The following is a 25,000-nucleotide window of genomic DNA, read 5'->3' as shown; positions in this document are numbered from 1 at the left end:
TGTGTGTGTGTGTGTGCGTGTGTGTGTGTGTGTATGTATCAGTGGCCGTGTTTACCTTTATGGGCATGGGGGTGTGTGGTATACGCATACAAGCTCATCTGTGTTTGTGTTTGTGTTTGTGTACGTCCATCCGTCCGTCAGTGTGTGTGTGTGTGTGTGTGCGAGCGTGCGTGCGTTTGTGTGTGTGTGTGCTCGCCATTGCGCTTATCATTCAGAGCCTATCCCCGCACCTGGGCCGCTCCATTGATGCTGTGACGTGATTAATCATGTGTATTGATGTTTGATTAGCACGGCTAGCGGCAGGAGCAGGTGCTTGAGCTCATCCATCATGGTCGCCAGTGACGCTTGATGGGGCCACGCTGTGACTAACACACTCCCACAAAAGAGGTCCCATGGGGACGAGATCGGCATGATCAACTCGATCGATCGACTTGATTGATGCCATGCAAGGACAAGAGAGTTCAGGTGCGCAATACGTCAAGGGGACATTTTAGATGTGCCTAGTTTCACAATGTTGTGAAGAAGATGGATATTATGGGTTTGGGGTCAACAAATCAAAAGCTGAATTATTTTAGTTGTGTTTTGTTCTGACCACGGTGTGTGTCAATGTATATGGGTTTCTGAAATATGTTCTCTCCATCCTTGAAACTACTAATACATGACAATGAATGGGTTAGATTGTCCTATTGGGGTGTTATTGTAGCGGTCCCAATATAATATTATGTATTTGATTTGGGCACCACTACAAAGCTCTGCGACTGCAACTCTGGCAAAGTTGCCTCGCAAAACCAAGGGTGGGATTAAACCCCGAGATATGAAATGAAGAAATAGTGTATCCCTCCGCTCATCAAGCTAATGGAAAAGCTTCAATTTAATTAGCTTAGATTGGGTGGGAGATGAATTCCATGAGATTTGGCCTCACTAACTCGGTTGTGCAATTCTGTGCAGCACCACAACAAGTCTGCCGTCTCATTGGATATCTAGAGCATCGCTTACCATGTCTGCAATCTGATTGGTTACTTAGAGCAGTGTTTCCCAACCAGGGGTACGTGTACCACTAGGGGTACGCGAGCACACCTCAGGGGGTACGCGGGAAAATGTGATAATGACAATTGACACTCACCATGTCCGCCTTCTTACTGGCTACCTAGAGTGTCACTCACTATATCTGCTGTCTCATTGGCTACCTAGAGCATCACTCACTATATCTACCATCTCATTGGCTACATAGAGCGTCACTCACCATGTCAGCTTTCTCATTGGCTATTTGCAGCTCCTTCTCCTTCACCTCCAGCTCCCGGCTGAGTGCCGCCACTGATTCAGACGCTTCCTTCAGCTTCTGCAGCCCAGTGTTCATCCTGTTCAGTAGACACAAACAAGTCAAGTGAACACAAACATAAACGCAAGCAGTCGGGTGTAAACTCATACGCATTTGCATGCAGTCATTTGGGAGAGGTGTTTCATCTCCTTGGGCTTCAGAAGTGTGGGACATCAAACAAACAGCACATCAAGAGGAAGACACCCTCACAAGCTACATCACAGAAAAAATGTGTTTCTCTTTTATGATATGAAAAGCATTTGAGGAGAGAGATTCAAAGATAATCAAAGCCTAAATAAACATCTTTGAGTGCACATTTGTTGTTCAAACATAAATTGGCAGATCACTTTAAAAGAAAAGAAAAATGCAATCCCACTGGTGTATAATTAGTAACATTTACTGTGAGTGCTAATAAGACACTTGTAAGACCCATTTGATGAGAAGATTATGATAACACACATGTTAGCCATTTATACATGTCAAATTACTGTCTGTATAAGTGAATTACAGGATATGTGCAAAATGAAGGTCCTATTAGGCCTACTGTAGGGTCCAAATAACAATTATATCCATAAAAAAGGCCTTATCGACAAATCTGTGAATACAAGTCTAACAAATGATTCATTACACTTAACACCTGTCTTATAAGTCATTTGACAGTTAGGAATCCATTAGGGGCTTACATGCAAACCCTATTCTAAAGTGTTACTGATTAGCAACCTACACCCCACCTACAGGCAATGCCTATGCAGACAATAAACTCTTGTCTCAAACTCTGCGAGTTGCAGTCAGATCTGTGGTCATACAGCCCTCAGATGGTGGCAATGAAAAAAACGAGTCCCTCCTTCTCATCAAAGTTGCCTATGCCTGATTTAACCACAGTGAGTCGTTCAGATCACCCTATCTTAGTTAGAGACCTACTTTAACAAATGCTATTCTGGCAAATACCACAGTAGAGCAGTGATACTGGATACAGCAGCCAGCCCTGTGTTACTCTTACATCAGTGATAGAGCCCAGATCAACTCTAGTGCGTGCTACTGCCATACATCAGTGCCAGGAAAACATTTGCAAACGCTCGATCATGCTGACAGGTGGACATTTAGCTTCGATTTACACACACACACACACACACACACACACACACACACACACACACACACACACACACACACACACACACACACACACACACACACACAAACACACGCATACGCGCGCACACACACACACGCACACACTCACTCACGCGTGCGTGGCGCACACACACACTCACACACGCACGCACGCAGGCACGCACGCAGGCACGCACGCACACACGCACGCACGCACACACGCACGCACGCACACTAATAGCCCTCCTTAGCGGCCGGCGGGCAGGCACAGGGTTAGTGGAGGTCAGCAAGGTTCTCAGTGTCGCTGCCTTTGGTTCGTTCACCACCATTTACCACAATGCACTGCACCATAGTACACCATCCCACGCCACAGTGACCGCCTTGCTGAGAACAATCCATCATGTCCCCTATCCCACTGCAGCATACTGTGAGGGGTGATGTACGACTCTACGTTTGAACACTGGAAAGAAAAAGGTCTCCCCTCTCGCAGGACCAGAGGTTATTGTGCTTTCTAGCAACCCCTTATATTTCCAAAATGAGAACATTCTTCCTGGTTCCTGGGACCTCGTGAACTAAGGCTTATGTAGTATGTATGTACATATCCTACCGAATGTTTGTATTTGTGAAAATATGAAAAAATACACATAAACAATAACAAAAAATCAGGTGCATGCATAAACAGGAGTTTGCACACATTCTCTGGGTACAGTAGATCCGTTTGCACGAGAAGTTGTCTATGTAGCTTTTATGGGCATGAGCAAGCTTTGTACTGGTCTTCAGGCTCCCAAAAGACGTCTGTAAAAGGGCTTTTTGCGTCACTGTGGTTGTGCTATTTGTTTATCTGCTTGTTGGACTACAACTTTGCATACACTCTTGTGAAGGCTAGAATTGGAAATGAAAACAATAATGATATTTATTTTGGTGTGTTGATCCAGATCACTGTCTGGATTCAGGAATTGTTTAAATGAATTTTATCTTTATCTCTGGTAAATCTCTGGTATTTTATCTTTCTCTGGTATTTTATCTCTTGTTGGAAGAGGTCTGCACTTTCTACGTGTTTTTAGTTGTCATTATTCATGTTTGGAAATGTAATTACACTTAATTAAATTTTATTACGAGGACATTTCACACAAACATGGCAGCTGAAGAGGCAGAGTGAAAAGGCTGTAATGAAATAAATAAGTGGTAGATAAAGGCCTAGTTATAAATGTGTGACAGCATATTGAACCTTGAGGTGCCTTGCGATCGAATGAGAGCACACAGGTCATTTCTGGGATGCCACACAAAGCCACTCGAGACGTGACACAATATATATCAGAATGGATCAGACAAATTGAAAACATGATTGGGTTCTGAAACTGGGCCCTTGCACTTTTATTTCTTTGACAAGAAACTCCACTGGCCTCCACTGGACAATGAAGCCGAGGCAATCGTGTCTGGGAATACACTGGACAAGATATTGCCCTTAACCAACCACAACAAAGGAGATTTAAGGTACAAATCTAATAGAAAGGAAATTCAATATTTTATATATAAACAGTGATGAGCCACAAACCAAAATGCAGCAACTGTGTATATTATAAAATAAATTTAAACTGCAAATATACTTTGTAACATTTACTGTATAATCTAATTCTTACTCATTCTTTATGAACAGAAACAGAACTGAGTCATTTTGCTGTTAGTTCAATTTTTGGTCCACTTAGAAGACAGAGTTTGGTTCACTTAAAGGGAACTAAGTGTGGAAATACCCTTAGACTAATTGCTGGTGTAATCACCACCACTTTACAGGGCAGAATACCAGCAGAACAGGATTATGTGTGCGTGCAGCAGACTGGAGATTTTTACTAATATAAAGAAGATAACATTCATCACACGGACTCCATAGGCCCTCTACAAGTCTTCTAATGTTCACTCTACAAGTCTTCTAATGTTCACTCTACAAGTCTTCTGTTGTCCAGTCTTGCACTTTAAATGTCTGTATGAGCACTGTCTATGTCCATACTGTCTTATGTCCATGTATAAGTACTGTCTATGTCTATACTGTCTATGTCCTTACCTAGATTAGTCTATGTCTGAATGGGAAAGCAAGAAATGTAATTTCAAATTCTTTGTATGACCAGTGCATGTAAAGAAATTGACAATAAAACCTACTTGACTTGACTTGACTTGATCATCATGATGACACATAAGTCCATTTAAAACTTGTGCCTGGAAAAGGCATTATGTAAGACCATCGATAAGGGCACATTGGAAACATTCTCAGCAGTGAGAGGAGTAGGTGGTAGCAAGACCTCTTTGTGATTCCTGCTTTAGACTCTTGTATGGGGGTGGTCAATAGGTCTACATCTGAACCCAAGGTTCAATACATAACTGCAAGAAAATATGTGTAAAAATGTGATCATCTGAGCAATGTTGTAGGTGGAAAACATATTGAACAGTGACAGTATAGCAGGGGTCTGAAGTCTAGCTGCTTAGAGTAGGAGTTCCACAAGGGCCAGTCTGTTCATTGTTTTATAATTATGTAAATTATCTGGTGCTCATCATACAGTATATGCAAGGAGCCACCCACCTACAGTACCATCTCCTGGCGAATGCTATTGATCTTGATACACATTGGGGGCGATGAAGAGACGGATGTACTGTGTTGTACTGCACCATGTCTTTGTCTTTGTCCGTGTGTGTGTGTGTGTGTGTGTGTGTGTGTGTGTGTGTGTGTGTGTGTGTGTGTGTGTGTGTGTGTGTGTGTGTGTGTGTGTGTGTGTGTGTGTGTGTGTGTGTGTGTGTGTGTGTGTGCGTGTGTATTGTACACTAAGCCTTGTTTTATCCTACTGTCTTTAGGAGTGTTAAATGTTCCAGTGTTAAATGTGTATGTCCATGTCTTTGTATGGGACAGAAGAGAAACATGGTTTCAATTTCCTTGCATGACCTGTGAATAAGAAGAAACTGACAACAAAGTTGACTTGACTTAATGTGATGATAAAATGACCCAAATGATGTGGTTGAAAATTGGTCTAAAGTATAGTACAGTCATGGTGCAGTGCACTGGAGTTTAGTAGTCAATAGAGTCGTTATTAAGAATAGTTGAGGGAACTGCTGGGATCAATTCACCCGAGTCATTGATTTTACATTTCCCCTGTGAAGAGCATGTGCCGCAATAATTATGGTTTTAATGGGATTCTGGAATCATACTGTATACTGACACAGTATAATTATTGAATCAATGCAACCCCACAGATCCAACGGATAGCTATTTGACAGCACTTGGTTGTCATACCATAAGGGGATTTGCCATGTTGAGGCTGGCTCCTGGCAACATACATACTGCTGGTAACTGTGTGGTGTGTTATATCACAATGACTGCTGCTTGTTTCTGAAAATACAATGGTTGGCCGTGATGTTTCAGTTTCTGTACTATGCAGCTGTGCACTGCACTACACCCACATGAAATTACACTTTACAGACACTTTTATCCAAGACAGACCTCAGTTTGGCAGATTTTTTCCTCTGCCATGTGCATACCATTTGGCAGAGGGCTTCAAAGGTGCTTATGCGTGGGGGTTTAATGAAGATTGCCCAGACCTTTCAAGGTCCAGTCCAGGAAACATGGTATGAAATCAGTTGCCTGATTTTCATCGACTTTCAGATCTCGTACCGAGATTCTGGTCTGACCATGAAGATAACGAATAACGTTTCCAAAAGGCATGGTTGACCCACCTCCCCTTGTTTTGCAAATGGTCGATGCCAGAAAGGATTGCGCCGAAGTTTAAACCAAACATTTTCTTATTCCCAATAGAACGTCTCTGCTCGTCACACCCAGCGCCTCTACCCAGGGCCGTTGGAGATGCTCAAAGTTGATTGGTTCCCAACAAAGGTAGAGTTCCCCAGCCCGGTGGAGCTCAGAAAGTACTTGAACAAGCTCTTTTCCTGACTAATTTTGCAAGGCCAAAGGTGTTGCATAGCCTGGCTACCAAATCAGTGGCTTCTACTCTACAGGGTACAGATTATGTCCGGGTGAGAGTCCATGCTATACGGCCCATGGATGGGGTTTTACAGAACCACCCGCATTCTTCCAGATGGTACAGGTATCAAACCTAAAACCTTTCAATTCCACAGTAATACAAGATGCACCAATTAGGCCACGGTTGCCTGTACTTTTACTGCCTGCGTGACAGTACCTGTTGGCCAGGGTCTGCAGCTCGGACCGCTTCTCCTGGTAGATGGTCTTGTAGCCCTGGATGAAGGACAGGTACGACTTGGGCGTGATGTGCGTGGCGCGGCGGTAGCGCTGGAAGTACTCCACGCAACGCTCGGCCACACCGTCCTGGAATGAGCCCATGCACTGCACCACCTCCGCCTTCACCTGGCCCGAGCAGTCCACCTCATAGCTGGACAGGAAGTGCTCCGAGACTGGGGAAGAAGAGGTGGGTGGAGGGGTGAGGCAGAGGGTGAAAACAGGACAACGATGGTGGGATGTTGGAGGGAGTTAGGTGGATGAACGGGGATGGGCGTGGAGGAGGAAGGAGGAGTGTGGCATGGAATGAAAATACGTACAGCTTCAATAGGTAAGGTTGTTCAAGATTCAGTACAGCAAGTACAAATCAACACACCAATCACCAAAGGACTTTCGCAGCACTGAAGCCAAAGTCAAACAACTTTCAGTAGAAATAAAAGTCACATTCACAACACACTCAGCGCACACACACGCATGCACACATGCGCACATCCACACGCGCGCGCACACACACACACACACACACACACACACACACACACACACACACACACACACACACACACACACACACACACACACACACACACACACACACACACACACACACACACACACACACACACACACACACACACACACACACATGAACCTTTTCTAGCAGATAAATTAAAACTGACAGAAGCGATTGTTCTGTGCTCTTGTCTCTGGTTTGTTATTGTGACTGTGCTTATTGTTTTCTTAAACAAAAGGTAATTGCTTCTTTGATTACTTTAGGACATGAATAGTGTATGAGCTAAAAAAGAAAAGAAAAATAACATGCATAATTGTCACACACTTTAAGCTTTGAACAATAGTTTGGCAATTTGGCTTCTTCTTTCCCTGTGTATGACTGACTCCGCAGTCATGTGCACAAGATGAAGCATAGTTACTCATGCTTGACACACACACCAATGACAGCAATAAATTGCATTGTAAACATCCAGTTTTGGAACATGCTGTTCAATCATCAGACAGGTTTGCGTTTGGGTGGACAAAATGAAACATATACAGTAAATGATCTAACAAATGAATAAGTGAATGAAAAACCTGGAAAACTTTTTTAGTATGACTTCTTTGTCGGCCAGTAAAGTGTGATTGTGAAATAAATGAAAAGATTCAGGCAAAATAAATTTGGAGATGATTTTGGCTGTTGACACCTAAAAAGCTTTCCTCTAAATCCTATTGGTGACAGGAGATGGCAAAAGTATAATTAAACCTTTCGGCTTTAGTCGCTATCAAATCATGATAGAGCACCTGCTTTCAGGCTTATCTGAAAGTATTAGGTCAGCTCAGAGAGGCACAGTATTTGACACCTTTTAACTGATTCCAGGGCTTGAAGGGTTCATTGGAGCAGTATGGATCCAAATACAAAAATGTAATTAAAAAAGATGGATTTTTGTAACTTGGATAACATGTACTATAACCCCATACAGTTATTCTTATGTATATGGTACTGTATACGGAAATTAATTAGGCAATTCCTTTATTGGGTCTAGATATGCATACCGTGCAATTTGATACAAGACAAAGGGGGTGGGAAGATTCAGTTAGTCTTATCCCTTTAGGGTCTTTGGGCCCGGTAGGCCTGCTCATTAATCCACCGAAGGGTCTATGGGTCGTAACTCGTAACGGATTTCCAATGTCGCTTACTCTATGCTGAGGATGCTTGTTATTTTCTACATTTCTGTTTATGTTCTATTTATGATGCCATAGCATCTTTGAGCCAACGGCTGAGCAAGTGCATGGCACAATATGTAGGCATACTGTCATTTATTACTTTCTATGATTTTGCATTTACATAGTACAGTACAATATGTTAATGCTGCCTCCATCTGTCACCAGGACATCTGTGGGCCAGCAGCTGAACCAATCCATGGTAGGTAGCCTAGGGGTGGGCAATATGACGATATTAAATCGTGAATCGTGATATCAAGATTGTCTTTAATCTGCCAAAGTGGAGGAATGGTGTAGAACGTTTTGCAGTGAGGAGGATTACTATCAGCATCAGAGTGATGTCTTCTTAAGTAGTGTTGTTGCCTTCACCTTCATTTTTAACATTATTGTTCAATTGTGCACTTTATGAGAGTGTCATCAGTGTGTTAACATTTTACCAACTGCAAATTACAAATTGCAAGTATATGACAGTTGTTTTTTATTGTTTTTATTTTTCAATGGAAGATTGTGATAAAAAAAATCGAAATCGAGATCACAAATCGTGATATGACATTTTTGCCATATCGCCCACCCCTAATGTAGCCATACAGCCATTTCTTTTTTCTATGAATGAATTTACATTTTTGGCTTGCTTTATGTTTCAATTACTGTTGGTGTCAACTACCTACCTTTTGGCCAGCGACTGAACAAGTCCATGGTACAGGCATACATTCATTTCTTATTTTCAATGAATTTACATTATTTCCATTTATATGTATGTTGGTTTTGGGCCTACCTGCCACCAGGGCATCCTTGGGCCATCGGCTGAACCAGTCCATGGTGCATCCGGAGATGAGAGCGGGGAACTTGAGGGCCCGCGTGCGGAACCTCTCCCCGACGGGAGAGAAGCACAGTACCACGTGCAGGTTCTGGCGGACACGGCCCATGAAGTACTCATACAAGTTCTCATTGGTGGGCGGTCGCCGCGGGAACTCCCGCTTCATCACCGGGATGAGGTCGCTGAGGATCTCGTCGATCTCGTCTCGAGCAAACAGGTTCGACACCTGCGGGACCGCAAAACGGGACACAACACTTTTCATGGACTCCTGTCCAATTCTTATTTGCTCTAGCACTTAAGTGTTAACCTGGTTCTAATTTGTGCATTTCTGCTCAGTCTCACAAGCTAGTTGAAGATCTGGGTGGATTTTCTGATGAGTTCAGATCCACAGCTGCAAGGCTGCCAACCAGTCAGGATCGCAAGTTTCATAGATGTGATTGTGACATAGTAAACGTTTCAAAGAAGTGGAGAAGGGAAAACAGAAGATGATAGTTGTTTCAAACAAGAATGGAGGCTCGCATGAACTTTGTGGTCAACATCGATTCTGCAATTTCTACGGTATTTTGGAATAGTGAGTAGATACTATCAGACAAGTGGTTTCTCCAATAACACGCAAGGATTTTTGGTGAAAATCCACACCTTCGGAGAGCTAAGCATATAGTCATAGTTCCAAATAAATATTTACATTCAGACGAATGTAAATATTTCGCAAGAGCCAAGTTACATATTTTGTTCAATTTTTTTACTGTTACTTTTTCCTGTGTTGTCTCGTCTCAACAGAATAGGTTTGACTCCTACGGGACAGCAAACTTCCTACAATACATCACTTCTGATGTAGCCCCTTAATGCGCGCCGTACCTCCAGTGGCGCGCTGTAATAGACATTGAAATGTAACTACCATAGCACTACAGTACTATGACACATTATAGGCCCTTTAGCAATGCACCACGACTTGGTCATTACCATACTGGTAACAACAAATTTATAAAGCCGCGTCTTAAGGGGTTAAATTCGCACTAGCATTTATTCTTTTTTCACTCTTTTACATATTCATTGCTAAAAATAGATTACATACTGTACATGAGCATTAGTGGTGTCAACAATGACCGATTCGGCAATGCAATCCAATGCGGGGCATGGACGATCCAGAATCGACCCGGCAAGTTCCAGAATCGATCCAGCAATTTTTGTTAAGTTTCAATTACTTCCATGGATATTTCGGGAGCAAATGAATGTTAAATCAAATGAAAGCAATGATACAGACTGATACAGACTGATACAGACTGATACAGAAAACAGCCAATAAATTGTTGCTCAGTATCTGACTACTTGTATTGCCTCATCATGACTGATTCAACATTTGCTTTGCTTTCAGTAGAAATGTAATGCATTGCAATGCATTGTAGAATTGAATCGGATCGGATCGCATAGAATCGAATCGAATCGAATCGAATCGAATCGAATCGAATCGCTACCTCCAGAATCGTGATCGAATCGGATCGTGAGGGCAGTGCCGATCCACACCACTAATGAGCATACTGAGCAGTATAATTAATAAATTATGCATACTACAAATGTATGCAGCCTACTACTTAATCTTTGGACCTTTTTAATAAGAGCAATTAATGATATATTTTAGATGAACCAAAGCGCTCTGTCACCAGACAACATTGGGTGGCAAGAAGTCCCTTGTGTAGATTTTTGTAAGCGCAATTATTATGTAAACAGTATGTCAGTGGTGTTAATTTTTTTGTTGAGCTCAATATTGAGCAGGACAACATAATGTAAACACTATTTCATCTCCACAGTTTGTACCTTGATGGATGGCTTTAATCACTAAATCCATTAATCACTCTGCAAACGAGCTCAGGGACTGCAGCAGACATGCATGTCAACATTAAAATGCCTGAAGTGAAGTGTGAGTGATTGAGTGTAAAATCTCTCAGCATGAGGGGGGTGATGGGAATGCATGGCCCTCTTAGGAATCCTGATTTGGAATGAATAATCTCTCCCAAGATGCCTCAACACACACACACACACACACACACACACACGTCACGAGCAGCACAGCCTCACCTCTAATCATCTATCTTTTCTTGTGATCACGTTTAGCACTCCCACTTCATTGCAGCGAGACCCCTTCATACCCCTCTTACAGTACATGCGAAATATAGGCACACATTGAGGATCTTGTGGACAGCCTGACATGAATGACATACTGTATTTTATGGCTGGTTCTAATATTGACTTTTGGAGCAGAAGCACATTTGCTTCTTCGGAGATTAATTTAATGGCGTATTTACCGGTATGAGGACCACACGTGCTTATAGAAATGGAAATTTAATACTTAAATTTGGATTTCTGCTTGTTCAGTCCCTTGCTCACATTCCCCACCGGTACATAATGTCTTGCCAATCAATATGCCATTAGCTAAGAGTTTGTTTAACTTTTACAGGGTTGTGCAAAAACAGTAGCTAGGAAACCTACAGCGCTGCCGTTGATGTGAACAGAGAATGCAACTGTGATCTGTCATGTGGAAAAACTGGCGGTTAATGGCTGAAGCTGGACACTAAGCTCGGCAGGGATGTGCTCTCTGTCTCTCTCTCTCTCTCACTATCTCTCTCTCTCTCTCTCTCTCTCTCTCTCTCTCTCTCTCTCTCTCTCACTATCTCTCTTCACACACACACACACACACACACACACACACACACACACACACACACACACACACACACACACACACACACACACACACACGTGCGCGCGCGCACGCGCTCCCACACACACACACACACACACACACGCGCGCGCACAGTTTACTTCTTTATTTGTGCCCACAATTCAAAATTGAGTTTCCATAGACACAAATTTGTCAGTTGCAAAGATACTCAGGCATGAACTAGATAAGTGTCACCACAGTGATCAATAGTCCGTGGGGTAAAAGTCTCAAGGATATACACAGCACCTTCTTCTCCATATGTGTCGACTACCAATTATTGATGATATTGAACAATATTTAAGCAAGCTTTTTGCATTCATTTTTGGGAAGCCTAGCATCCTTAGCCCCCTAGTGGCCAGTCTATGCACGTGGCCCAAACTTCCAAATACAAGCACTATATATTGGCATTTGTAGCCCATCACAGTGATTTCCTGCACAAGTGGTTGATACTTCATTAGTTTCTCACAAAACGTTTCTTCTAGATATGAGTCAAAGCAACATCCTACTTCCACTATATCAACAGTTCGATTGTCCTCATCAATGATAGTGATGTCTGGTTTAGTTGCATTCAGTCCATTAAAAGCAGTTGGATTCTGGTTTAGAGCAAACATTTGGGATTTTAGAACACAGTTTGTATACATTGTTACAGGTGAGGGGCAAACATATTGCAGTTTTTCTAACAAAAGGTCTATACTACGGTCATGCCTGGATATATACAGCTTCTTGTAGAATGTGCAGCCATTCAGTACATGCGACATGGATTCTATGACTTGAGTTTGTCCATGGTGTATACAGAAGGGGGTGAATGAGTTGGGGTACCAGACTGAAAGGTTGAATCGGGTTGGTAGTACTTGCAGTCTACTCTTTGCTGTAAAAGTCTGAATGTCCTCATCAATAGATGCGTTTTTAAATATGCTGTGGGAGATTGACTGGTCTGCTGAGGAAATACAAGCTAATTTTCCCTGCATTTTGAGCCCAGTCCAGCGCGTTTTGCGCTGCTGGTGTTTGATTGACAGCAGAGACGCGCGATTGCATGCTGGAAGGAATGTGCGCTCTCCGTCATCCCCAAATGTTGCACAGACGGTGATTGTTGCACTCCTAATAATAATGTTCTCGTCTACCAGTCCTGACTGAGACCAGTGTAAATTGACTCCGCTCCAGTTACACAAGTCGTTGAGGTCTGGCCAATCTGACCTAACTCCAAACCCGACTGCTCTTACGTCCAGCTTTCCATTGGGTTTCTTCCTAAAACCAAGGAAACTGGGTTCTGTTTCCTTGGCTTGGGGGACTTTGCGCTTTTTCATGTCGAGAAACAGCGACGCACGGGCCATTTCTCGAACAGTTTGATCGTCGTTGTTTAGCATTCGAACTAAGTGGGCCAGCCTAGTCGCGATATAGGTCCATTCAATGTCTGGTACCCCTAGTCCACCCTCACGCGCAGAATGGTGGATGAAGTCACGGGTGGTGTGGCTATTCAGGCCAAACCACCTCCTTACTGTCGCCACAGTTGTGTTGTTCAGTTCCCTCAGGACGTTACGGGGAATGTGTACATTTGCGAAAAGATGTTGTACTTTCGCAAGGGCAATCTGTCTAATGGCCTCTAATTTCATAACAAGTGGCAGGGGGGAATCATCAATTTTCTGCAGTCTTTTGGTGTATTCCGAAATAATGTCTCGCACTTGTTCATCCCACTCCCCTGCTACATTAAAACGGTGTCCAAGGTACATGTACACATGTACACACACACACACACACACACACACACACACACACACACAGCACAATGTTTCTTTGCTCTTAGTGTTGTTGAGACCCATTTTAACACCATGGCCATCGACACAGAGAATTAACTTTCAGAGCAGAGCAGCTCAGATGAGAAACCAGCAGCAGACATCCTTTTAGTTGTAGTGTGTGTGTGTGTGTGTGTGTGTGTGTGTGTGTGTGTGTGTGTGTGTGTGTGTGTGTGTGTGTGTGTGTGTGTGTGTGCGTGTGCGTGTGCGTGTGCGTGTGACAGACTCACCTCTCCTGATGACAGGACGTTGTTCATGTACTCCAGGAAGGCCTCGTCCTTGATCTCGTTGTCGGTGAAGATGAAGCTGATGCCACGGCCCATCTGGCCCGCCGTGCGGTACAGACCCTTCAGGTCGTCCATCAGGTTGGCCGTGTTGTAGGAACTGTGGAAGACATTACATTACATTTCACTTAGCTGACGCTTTCATTTTTGTTCAAAGCGACGTACAACTATTATTTTTCAGGGTGTTGATTACAGTCCCTGGAGCAATGTGGGGTTAGGTGCCTTGCTCAAGGGCACTTCAGGGGTGTAGGGAGAGGTCAGGGGAGATTCGAACCGGCAACCCCTAGATTGAAAGACCAACTCTCTACCCACTAGGCCACAGCTGACCCACAGACAACATTGGATTACATTGTGTTGCATTACACTAAATGACATTCCATTGCATTACACTACACTGCATTTACAATCGATGACATGATCATAGCATGCAACACTTGCTGATACAAAGTGCACAGGGAATAGAACATTAAAGGATAACTTCAGACAATTTCACCAGAACGGTTTTATTTCTTATTATTTTGTCGATGTTTATGTGACGGAGGTCTTCTTGCACAGTCCGTCCCCCTTCGGGGACGTGAACCTGTCACCTTGTCAACTACAATGGTCCGGCAATGGGAGGCACAGTACGATACCGCTGGACTAAAGGACCAGTCAATTTCAGCCAATTCCAATATGCTGTTTTTTTTCCTCACGCTACCCTTGACTTGTCAGTACCCGGTAATGCTGCATTTTTCGAATCAGCCCTTTCCGAGATATGAGCTATTCTAATGGGGGCAGTTGTTGTTTACATATAAAACTTTCGTAGCCCCTTAATGCACGCCGTACCTCCTGTGGCACGCTGTAATAGACATTGAAAGTTAACTACTATAGTACTACACCACTATGACAGTGCACGGGGCCTTTAGTAATACATTACGACTTGGTCACTGCCATTCTGGTAACAGCTCATTTATAATGCCGTGTAGCTGTTTGCTAATTGTCTACTGGTGTTGCATAATCTTTTGGATGTTATTGGGAATAAATCAAGATGTTTTTTTATGTAAACAAACACCTGCCCCCATTACAATGACCAGGATCTCAGAAAAGGCTGAAGAAAAAAAAATCCTGGGTCCAGGGTAGTGTGAGCATTACAACTGCATGTCGAAATTGGCAAAAGTTACCCTTTAAGTTTATATGCCAAGTAGGATTAGTGTTTTTATTACAATAAAATGCAATGCAATGCAATACAAAACAATACATTGCATTACAATACATTGCATTACACTACATTGCATCACTGTTATAAGGATGGGAGAGTAAGAAAGTTTTCTGCTCCTGAAGTTAGTGATCATCCCAGGGCAACAACAGAGTGCTGGACATTCAATATTACCTTCTGCCATGCACACGTACTATACACAGGCATATTCTGCTGGTACAGGGGATTCCATTTCCTTTGCCTTCGCCATAAGCACACAGTTGTCCTTTGGGGGACTTACAAGCAATTCATGCATACAGTTCCCTGCAGTCTTGTTCAACTTAGTTGAAGTCAGTGGAAGTTAAGCTCAGCTCTAAGTCCTAGTTCCTAATACTTCATTACCACTTAATTCATGTTGTGGGATCTATCTAGTTGTACCACACATGAAGACTATATCTTAAGTCTTTTGTGCAGAGCCTGTGTTACATATAACATTACTGCCACCAAAATTGTACTGACAACAATGTCTTAATCTGCTACTTAAGTCTCTTGGTAATGTCATAGCAATGTTGTTATGATGTAGTCTTTTCAGCAAAATGGGACTGCAATCGGTGGGCCCATCTGCACAACTGGCTTGCCTACTTGCCTACATTCAGTTTATCTTACATGAAAGTTTACTGAGTAATAAACAAATATTTTCTAGTATGGTCCAAGTACAGTCATTTTTGCAGCTAAAAAGGGCTATTTTTGGAAATTCAAAATGGCGGACCATGGAGAAGATCCCCTTTTCATGTATGAAAACTGCAATTTTTCCAGTCATAATGAATACTTAGAATTTGATGCTGGTGGTAAGTATTCATGAAAAAGGTAACGTTAGTGAATGGGCAGCATGAATTCTGGAAATAAACAACTAAAGGGAAGGCAGCGGGACAGTGTCCCTACATCTTTAAAAACCATGGGAGTGGAGCAGATGACGAGGTGACTCGTTTCAGCAAAAAAACGAAAAGGACCATGTGGGCCCATCTGCACAAAGAGGCTACTTCTCCATTCAGTTTATTTACGCTCAGCTGTGTTCATTCTAATGACATGTTTGGGGTTGTGGTTTATGCATTGGAAAATCAGACTTTGATGTCATTTAGTTAAGAGCGGGCAAATGCAACTTTGGAGAATCTTTACGTATTATTAATAAGGTGGTAATTACATGGTAATGTTTTTTTGTCATTTCTATGTAATGATCATTAATACCCATATATTACAAGTAATTACCTTTACCAATGTAACATGTAACTGGGATTGTTGACACGAGGGCAGACATAAGAATCTTGAAGCCTTTCGGAGGAATCTGACTACAAGTGTGGGTGAGCACTTGCATTTTCTAATTACAATCCCCAGTCAAGGTAACCTCAGCTGAACTAACAACTACTGCTCTGCACAGAGTGAGTATACTATGTACCAGATTAAATAAACACTTGTTTCCGTGACAGAATATCCTTCGACAGCAATAGATTAATAATTAATTAAGCATATATATTTGGCAACAGCATGAGGCAGGCCAGCTGTGAACACAAACTTCCTCTGGATCACTGGCGTGATCACAAACGACAAATTCAAATGAAAAGAAAGTAAAGTAGCTCAGTGGCTCAGAATAGTCAACAGCTGAACATGTCTTTCTAGATGTGTTTACAGCCCTGCCTAGCAGAACTGGCACCCTTGAAGTTCAAGCAGATAAGTAAGGGTTAACGTTCGGTGAGAAGGTTGCTACAGTGGAATAGCAGCACGACAGAGAGAATCTTTAGAACCCGACGCGGAGCGGAGGGGTCTTGTTCTCTCTGAAGTGCTGCTATTCCGCAAAGCGACCGACTCGCCGAACGTTAACCCGCTTATTATATGGATATCCTTAAATGATTCACACATGGCGGGGACATTTCTTTATTTAATGTTAAGTTTATTATAATTTTTCATGTCAAAAGATTGTTGCTGCGCAAAACAAAACAGTGCCGTTGTGGAACACCGCTAGGCAACAGGTAGCCTAGACAACAGGTGTTGTCTATCACAGCAGCTGATTAGAGTATCAAAAGACCGGACCCCCTGTATGAAGCATTCGCTTTAGCAGTGAAAAGTCTTGTTGCCATTGACAGCGGTCTGATATAGACCAACCCGTCCGTTATCTCAAATATCAGACGTGCGAACGTTGGGGAGCCCCATTGAAATGAATGGAGCATTCGACCAATGACGTCACACCATATAATAAGTAAGGGATAACGGCCGACGAGGTGACCGGTTATACGAAATTAATGGCGAGGCGGCGAGCTCCGAACTTTGGCGACGCGCGCAGCACCATTAATTTCTATAACCGGTCGACCTCGAAGGCCGTTATCCCGCTTATCTGCCGTTATGGTGGGGTACTTTTTTAATCTATTATTGTCTGTAAAGTTGTAGGAACCATGTTCTATCAAGATAGAATGTTGCTGTGCGGGCGTCCAACTTGACACGCCTAGAATCTTCGTTTGGTAGCCTGCCGACGCTGTGATTGTTTAATTTTCCTTTGGCCCTATACCACGGCGTGTTTGTGTGTTTCTACCTTTCTATTTGACAGTGTAAGTGTGTCTGTACATGTCTGGCAATCCTCCGTCCATTTTTTTTAACATTTCACGGTCATGGAGACCTTTTGTCTTGCAGAAACAAAGCGCTCTACCCAACCAGCTAGCAATCCGCAATCAAAAGTTGAGAATAAAATTAACGTACCATAATTATTTCAGCTGTAAGACACGAATCAAGCTAAGGGACGTTGTTGGGGTGTTAGGAGGGGGGGGGGACTGACTGACAGTAATTCATGTCTTGGTTTAAAGGCTTCGCCATTACCACCCCATGCATGCATTATTCCCTCCAAGCCCTCGCTGTATCATCCATTATCCATTATTAACAGGCACATAATGAGGAGTCAAAATGGATGGCTTAGATATGAATGGAATAATAGAACACCACCCAGAATCTTTGTTCCGGAACGCCCTTTAGAACGTAACTCCATGGCATTCGCTTGCACAATGGCACAGCCATGGAGGAAAAGGGTCCCTCTGCACCTCTTTGGTAAAGCCAAGGTACACAGCAAGACAAGTCAATGTGGCATAAAACAAAAGACAGTGTGTGTGTGTGTGTGTGTGTGTGTGTGTGTGTGTGTGTGTGTGTGTGTGTGTGTGTGTGTGTGTGTGTGTGTGTGTGTGTGTGTGTGTGTGTGTGTGTGTGTGTGTGTGTGTGTGTACCTGTGTATGTGTGTGTGTGTGTGTGTGTGTGTGTGTGTGTGTGTGTGTGTGTGTGTGTGTGTGTGTGTGTGTGTGTGTGTGTGTGTGTGTGTGTGTGTGTGTGTGTGTGGTGAACATTAGGGGTGCTGGGCAGGATTTTTTTATCAACATCTTCTTCTCATGTTTCCCATAATTCTGCTAATTAGCACACATGCTGCATCCCACAACAAAACGCCCCTCCGATCTGTTCTTAGTAGCTGTTTGATGGAAAAAAAACTTGAGGCGATCATTTCAACACTGCTCTGCTCTGTTCTTGTGCTGCTCTGCTCTGTTCTCGTGTGTGTGTGTGTGTGTGTGTGTGTGTGTGGCATCTATCTTTGTGTGTGGCACAGGATGAGTCTGTGGGTGGGTGATCTTACTGACCGGGTCAGGGTGATCTGAAACGTCTTGTATCCAGCGATGAAGGATGCCAGTCGGGTGAGGCTTTGCTTCCCCGAGCCCCCAACGCCAACCAGCAGAGCACTTCCACGTGGGGTGCGGATTATCCTTGACACCTGTAAACACAGACACACCCACACCCACACCCACACACACACACACACACACACACACACACACACACCCACACCCACACCCACACACACACACACACACACACACATACACACAAATGAAGTCTCTGAAAGCTTAAAACAAATGATTTACATGATTTGGCATGTAAGGCAGGTCTTCTGTTAGCTGAATGACACCATTTTTTGTTTTTTTATGTTATGAAACCTAACGTCCCAGCCTGAATTCAATGAACTATTAAGTTAACAACAACAACAACTAACACCACTTGTGTATATAATATATGAAGCAGGGCTTTGAACCGTTATTTTTTTCCAAACGTTCCGTTCCGAACAGAAACAGAATTATAACGTTTCCGGTTATGGGTTCCACCAATAAATTGACGTTCCCGAACCGGTTAGAACAAAAAAATATTGTTCCCGGAACGGTTAATTTCGTTCCTGTCAGCTGATTACTCCCCATAGGCCTAACTGACGTTAATTATCCAAGAAAGACGGAAGTGCAAATGAGTCAGCCTACATTCCAATCTGTTTATTCAAGCGGATGAAAAGAATATCCTCCAGAATTTTGTCATTCAGGGACGACCTATGCGGAGAAGCACAGAATAAACCTCAATGATGAAAATGCGCGCTCCACGCTGACTTGGGTCACAGGGGTGCTATGATGGACATGAGTTTGTGCGTATTTGAAGCGGCCATGGATGCCCAATAACGCTGAACATTCTCGGTGCGCTTTACATGCGCTTCTCTGCAATGTCTTACAATGATGCAATGGAAACTCTGCCCTTTTGTATGACAGTGGTTTCTCTTATTTAAGATGTGGAGTGGAGACTTTGTAATCCACAGCTCTCTCTCCATTCAGTCAGAGAATGTCTGATGTCACACAGGACGTGAACCTCAGCCGTCATGGTAACGTGTGCAGGAAAATAATTTAAAAAAATTTAGTTTGAGGAACAGTATTAACCGGTATTAACCGGTTACCATTATTTTTAAATAAGTGTTCCCGTTCCAGAACATAAAAAATAATAACGTTTCCGGTTTCGTTTCTGTTCCGTGTAAAATACAAAAAGTTCCCGGTTTTCGTTTTCGTTCCTTGAACCGGTTCAAAGCCTTGATATGAAGGGTTTATTTGCAAAACGGTGTATCTCCATTTTGTAGAATGTTGGGAAATTGACATTTTTGTATTGGGCATTCCATTGAATTGCATCGCAAAATGCATTTTATATAGGTTAAAAAAGTATGTTCTCAAAATATTTGAAGAATTCACACATAGGTGATGGACCCTGAACAGCCATTTCCAATAATAAAATTCAAAGTCAAAAAGTGGAGAAATAAACTCTTCATATAGTACATAAAATCCAGACAGGGTGATGCAATGCAGCCAACTCCTGGAACCAGCTTCCTGTTAAAATTAGAACTGCCCCAACAGTATCATGTTTTAAAAATACATTAAAAACAGCAGTATTTGCATTTGCCTTTGGTCATGGTTATTTATTTACTCTCGATTTATTGCTATTGCTATTGTTACTTATCAAATACAACCATAACATGTATGGACACATATGGTATGAGTAAGTAAGGTTTATCAGGCTATGTCTAGTTAAGAAGAAGAAGAAGAAGAAGAAGAAGAAGAAGAAGAAGAAGAAGAAGAAGAAGAAGAAGAAGAAGAAGAAGAAGAAGAAGAAGAAGAAGAAGAAGAAGAAGAAGAAGAAGAAGAAGGAGAAGAAGGAGGAGGACGAGGAGGAAAAGAAGGAAAAGATGAGGAGAATAAAAACTAGAAAAAATATATAGATAAATATCACTAGCTAACAGTCATGTCTTGGCAACTAACTCTCTCTGAGGGCCATACTGTAGGATTATTTTCATATTGGCTTTACATTAAACATCACCCCTCACCGCAGGGCATATCAGCTTGTGAAGTCTCCCGTGGTGCTTTGTAACACATAGAAGCATACTGCTGGTGCTATTTGATCTCCCCTTAATCAAAGCATCAGTGTGCCATTCAGTGTCTGTGGAGGGTGTGAGGTCCGGGCTTCATGTGTGACAAGGCTAATGAGCCAGATGAGGCGGAGAGGAGAGAGCTGCCTGACAGCCCCTCAGAGCTCTTCAACACTATACAGTATACAGTATACAGTACGGCCCTATGCTGCATATGTGGCCATTAGGCCCTCTCAGATGCACTCTTTCATATGTGTGAAGCAGAAACACACATGCACGTGTGCACTGCACACACACACACGCACATGTGCATGCACACACGCGCGCACGCACACACACACACACACGCACACGCACATACGCATGCGCGCACACACACACGCGCGCGCACACGCGCGCGCGCACGCGCACGTGCACGCGCACACACACACACACAAACACACACTCTATCTCCTTCAGGCATTAAAATAATAAAAGACATATTCTTTCACACACTCACTCACTCATTCACACACATACAGACACACACATACAGACACACACACACATACACACACACACACAGACACACACACACACACTCACTCACTCACAAACGTGTGCACACGACGCACACACACAGGCAGGCAGGCACACACGCACGCACACACACAGGCACGCACGTATGCATGCATGCATGCACGCACGCACGCACGCACACACACACTATGCTGCTCAAATTTCAGTTACTCAAACATGGCTATAAGAGACCGTCAGTGGTTCACCATGAATTATTAAGAACACTGAAAGGCAGCCTCTGGCAACCAATAGGCATTCTTAGCCAATCGCGGCTTTTTTTCACTATGCCTGCAATATTCATGGCTGTTTATTTTACTTCTTAAGAGTTTATAAGCACTTACATTTTTTATTTTGATACACTATAAAAGCCTCAACATTCCCTTCAGTCGTGCTGCTCTTCAATATGCAGAAAATCATTTTGGATTTACAAATGTGACAGCCTGAAGCCTAGTTTAGAGCTGCACGAATCTGTGTATTGGATACACAACCACCCTTCAGTATCTGGACCTGGATGTGAATTTGCACAGAGGCTTTGTGCATCCTAACATATTGATCACCCAGACTTGAAATGCATGGGTTTACCATGCCCTGGCTGCGCGAACGCTGGCTGCGCACAGTTCAAACTCTGATTGTTGCAAACTGCTATCGGTCAAAAAATGAGCTCACGTGGTTGGCTGCTTAGAATTTTGGTCCTCCTCACAACAGGAATGTTTGTGAACGAAAAACCTATGTATACCCATCATCCGCCTGTATCACTGTGGATTGACGGGGTCCTAAGAGTCTAGCATGGGGGAATTTGAAAAACCATCAAGGCAACCACTCAAGTCATATGAGTCTGCTCCAAGCTCCACTAATTGGGTAAGTTTCCACCAAACACTGATTGCAATGTATGTGTGTATCTGGGGTGCTATAGTGTGTGTGTGTGTGTGTGTGTGTGTGTGTGTGTGTGTGTGTGTGTGTGTGTGTGTGTGTGTGTGTGTGTGTGTGTGTGTGTGTGTGTGTGTGTGTGTGTGTGTGTGTGGGTGTGTGTGCCTGCGAGGCCAGTCCACACTGTACCTTGATGAGGTGCACCATGGCGTCTCTGAAGAAGACCATGTCCATGCCAGCTCCACGTATGGTCTCATTGTACTGCAGCAGGAACATGTTGAGGCGCTCCATCAGGCTCTCGAAGGACACGATGGGGTCATACACCTTTGGCATGTCGAAGTTAGCATCCTCCGGCTCTTCACCTGATGGGAGTACAGAAAATGATCTCTCTCTCTCTCTCTCTCTCTCTCTCTCTCTCTCTCTCTCTCTCTCTCTCTCTCTCTCTCTCTCTCTCTCTCTCTCTCTCTCTCTCTCTCTCTCTCTCTCTCTCTCTCTCTCTCTCTTTGCAGACACTTCTAGACCCTCTCTCTTTCTTCACATAGACATGAAATCACCTACAAGGGGACACACAACACACCTACACCCCCCCCCTCCTTTTGCAAAAGTATTATGAAATGAGGAACTTGGGACAGTTACCGCAGGGGCCTAGTAATTAATTGGTAAATGAAATCCTACATAGTAGTGAATCAGTAAAGGACTCAAAGGTGTAAGGATTATGAGGAGGGTGGAGATAATTACAACTCTACATGTTTATACTACACTCAGGGGAAATACTGGTTTGTGATTACTTTTTGCAATTGCACATTTAATTTCATAAACACCCTGGAAATTGATTGCCGTAACCTGCTTTGTGAGAGCTCTATGGCATTACTCTTTTGGCATTCAGTATCTATTTGATCTATTTTAACAAAAGTTGCAACTGTTTTCATTATCCTATGCTTGTATTTAAATAAGGCTTTGAAGTATCAAATGTGTTTTATAATGCTACTTCTTCCGCTGAATTGTTCAAAGTAATAACAAAAACCTTCGATCATTTAATGTCACGCAACCACCTTCCGAATGTGACTATGCATAGGAATTAGAGCGTGGATTGTAATCATACATGTTCTGACTGTATAATTATTATCGCCACTCTGGCCTCCTCTCTGGACTCTGCTTGACCCCTTGATGAACTTTGACCTCATGACCTAAATACTGTATAGGGCCGCGGACAGCTTTAGCCCGACCCCGGACAAAGTCATCTCATAGGGCACCTCTGCAGTACAATGTATTGACTAAGAACCCAATTCTGGGCGCCTTCTCTTTCTGTGCCCAGGACAACTGACCGCTTTGTCCCCTCCTGTTGGCTTCCCTGCCTTGCATATCTGTGGCCTCGGGGGCGTCTCGAAGGAAGTCCACAAAGTAGCCCTCGATGCAGACAAATAAAGAAGATGGACTGTAATAACACATTTCCTGAATGCCAAGTGTAATCATTTCCCACTTTCCTTTGATTTCCTGATTTCTGCTTGACCCCTTGTTGAACTTTGACCTTATGACCTACATACCTGCAAAATTGCTATGACTGGGCATTGTTAACTTTAAGGGTGGTGAGGATGGGTTGGGAATGAGGGAGAGTCCGAGTAACTGCATTGTATGTGAGTAAGTGTTGTCCATTCAGTGTTCTGTATTGCATTGTACTGTTATATTGGCCCTCCTAGTGATGCCACACCTTCTGCATTGCTTCAGAGAGATTTGAAAGTTGATGATAATAAGGCTACTGTTATATGTCCTGGGGACTCTCTTGAAAATGAGAAATCTTATCTCACGGGACTATGACCCTAAGACCAATAAATTGTAAATTAAATTAAATTAAATTAAATACCTGTTGCCTCGGGGGCATCTCGTAGGAAATCCACAAAGTAGGCGTCGACGCCACAGTCCACGCAGGCCCTCTCGGGCTCGCCCAGCCCCTCCTCCACCAGGCGAGCAAGTGTGTCGTCGAACCACAGCACGTCCTCCGGCGAGGTGAAGCGGTCCGCAATAACACGCTTACACTCATGCTTCCACAGTCGCAGCACAATCTAGTGCACACACATGCATACATACACACGTGCACACACACACACACACACACACACACACACACACACACACACACACACACACACACACACACACACACACACACACACACACACACACACACACACACACACACACACACACACACACACACACACACATACACACACACACACACACACAGAAAGATATAACATTGAATCAGGCTCAGAGTATCAGAGAATCAGAGATTGAGAGATTGAAACTATTGGATCAGACTGTGTCTCTACCAATAACTCAAAGTAAATACACATATGCGCGCACACACACACGCACACACACACACACACACACACACACACACACACACACACACACACACACACACACACACACACACACACACACACACACACACACACACACACACACACACTGATGGAAAGCCTGCTCTGAGGGACAGTCGGAGGGATTAAGGATTTCACCTGCAGCTCAGCAAACTCAACAGAGACCCTCCGGATGACTACGGGAGGTGAAAGATTGGTGTGCCCTCCTCATCACTACAGGAGACCTTGCTCCTCACTACAGGAGCTGATGGAATCCTGTGCCACAGAGCTTCACATT

General features: G+C 43.4%; 1 protein-coding gene across 1 annotated transcript in view; it reads right to left on the bottom strand.

The window, feature by feature from the left end:
• The window catches only part of dnah5 (dynein, axonemal, heavy chain 5), a 200,309-nt gene that overhangs the window by 81,153 nt on the left and 94,156 nt on the right, over window positions 1-25,000 (bottom strand). Inside the window, 7 exon segments of the mRNA XM_063199962.1 lie at window positions 1,244-1,358; window positions 6,610-6,841; window positions 9,157-9,424; window positions 13,938-14,091; window positions 18,828-18,958; window positions 22,526-22,707; window positions 24,186-24,396. Coding sequence (XP_063056032.1) covers window positions 1,244-1,358; window positions 6,610-6,841; window positions 9,157-9,424; window positions 13,938-14,091; window positions 18,828-18,958; window positions 22,526-22,707; window positions 24,186-24,396 — 1,293 coding nt within the window.

Source organism: Engraulis encrasicolus, chromosome 5 (genome assembly GCF_034702125.1).
Source record: "Engraulis encrasicolus isolate BLACKSEA-1 chromosome 5, IST_EnEncr_1.0, whole genome shotgun sequence".
NCBI lineage: Eukaryota > Metazoa > Chordata > Actinopteri > Clupeiformes > Engraulidae > Engraulis > Engraulis encrasicolus.
This window is presented reverse-complemented; position numbering and strand designations above follow the sequence as displayed.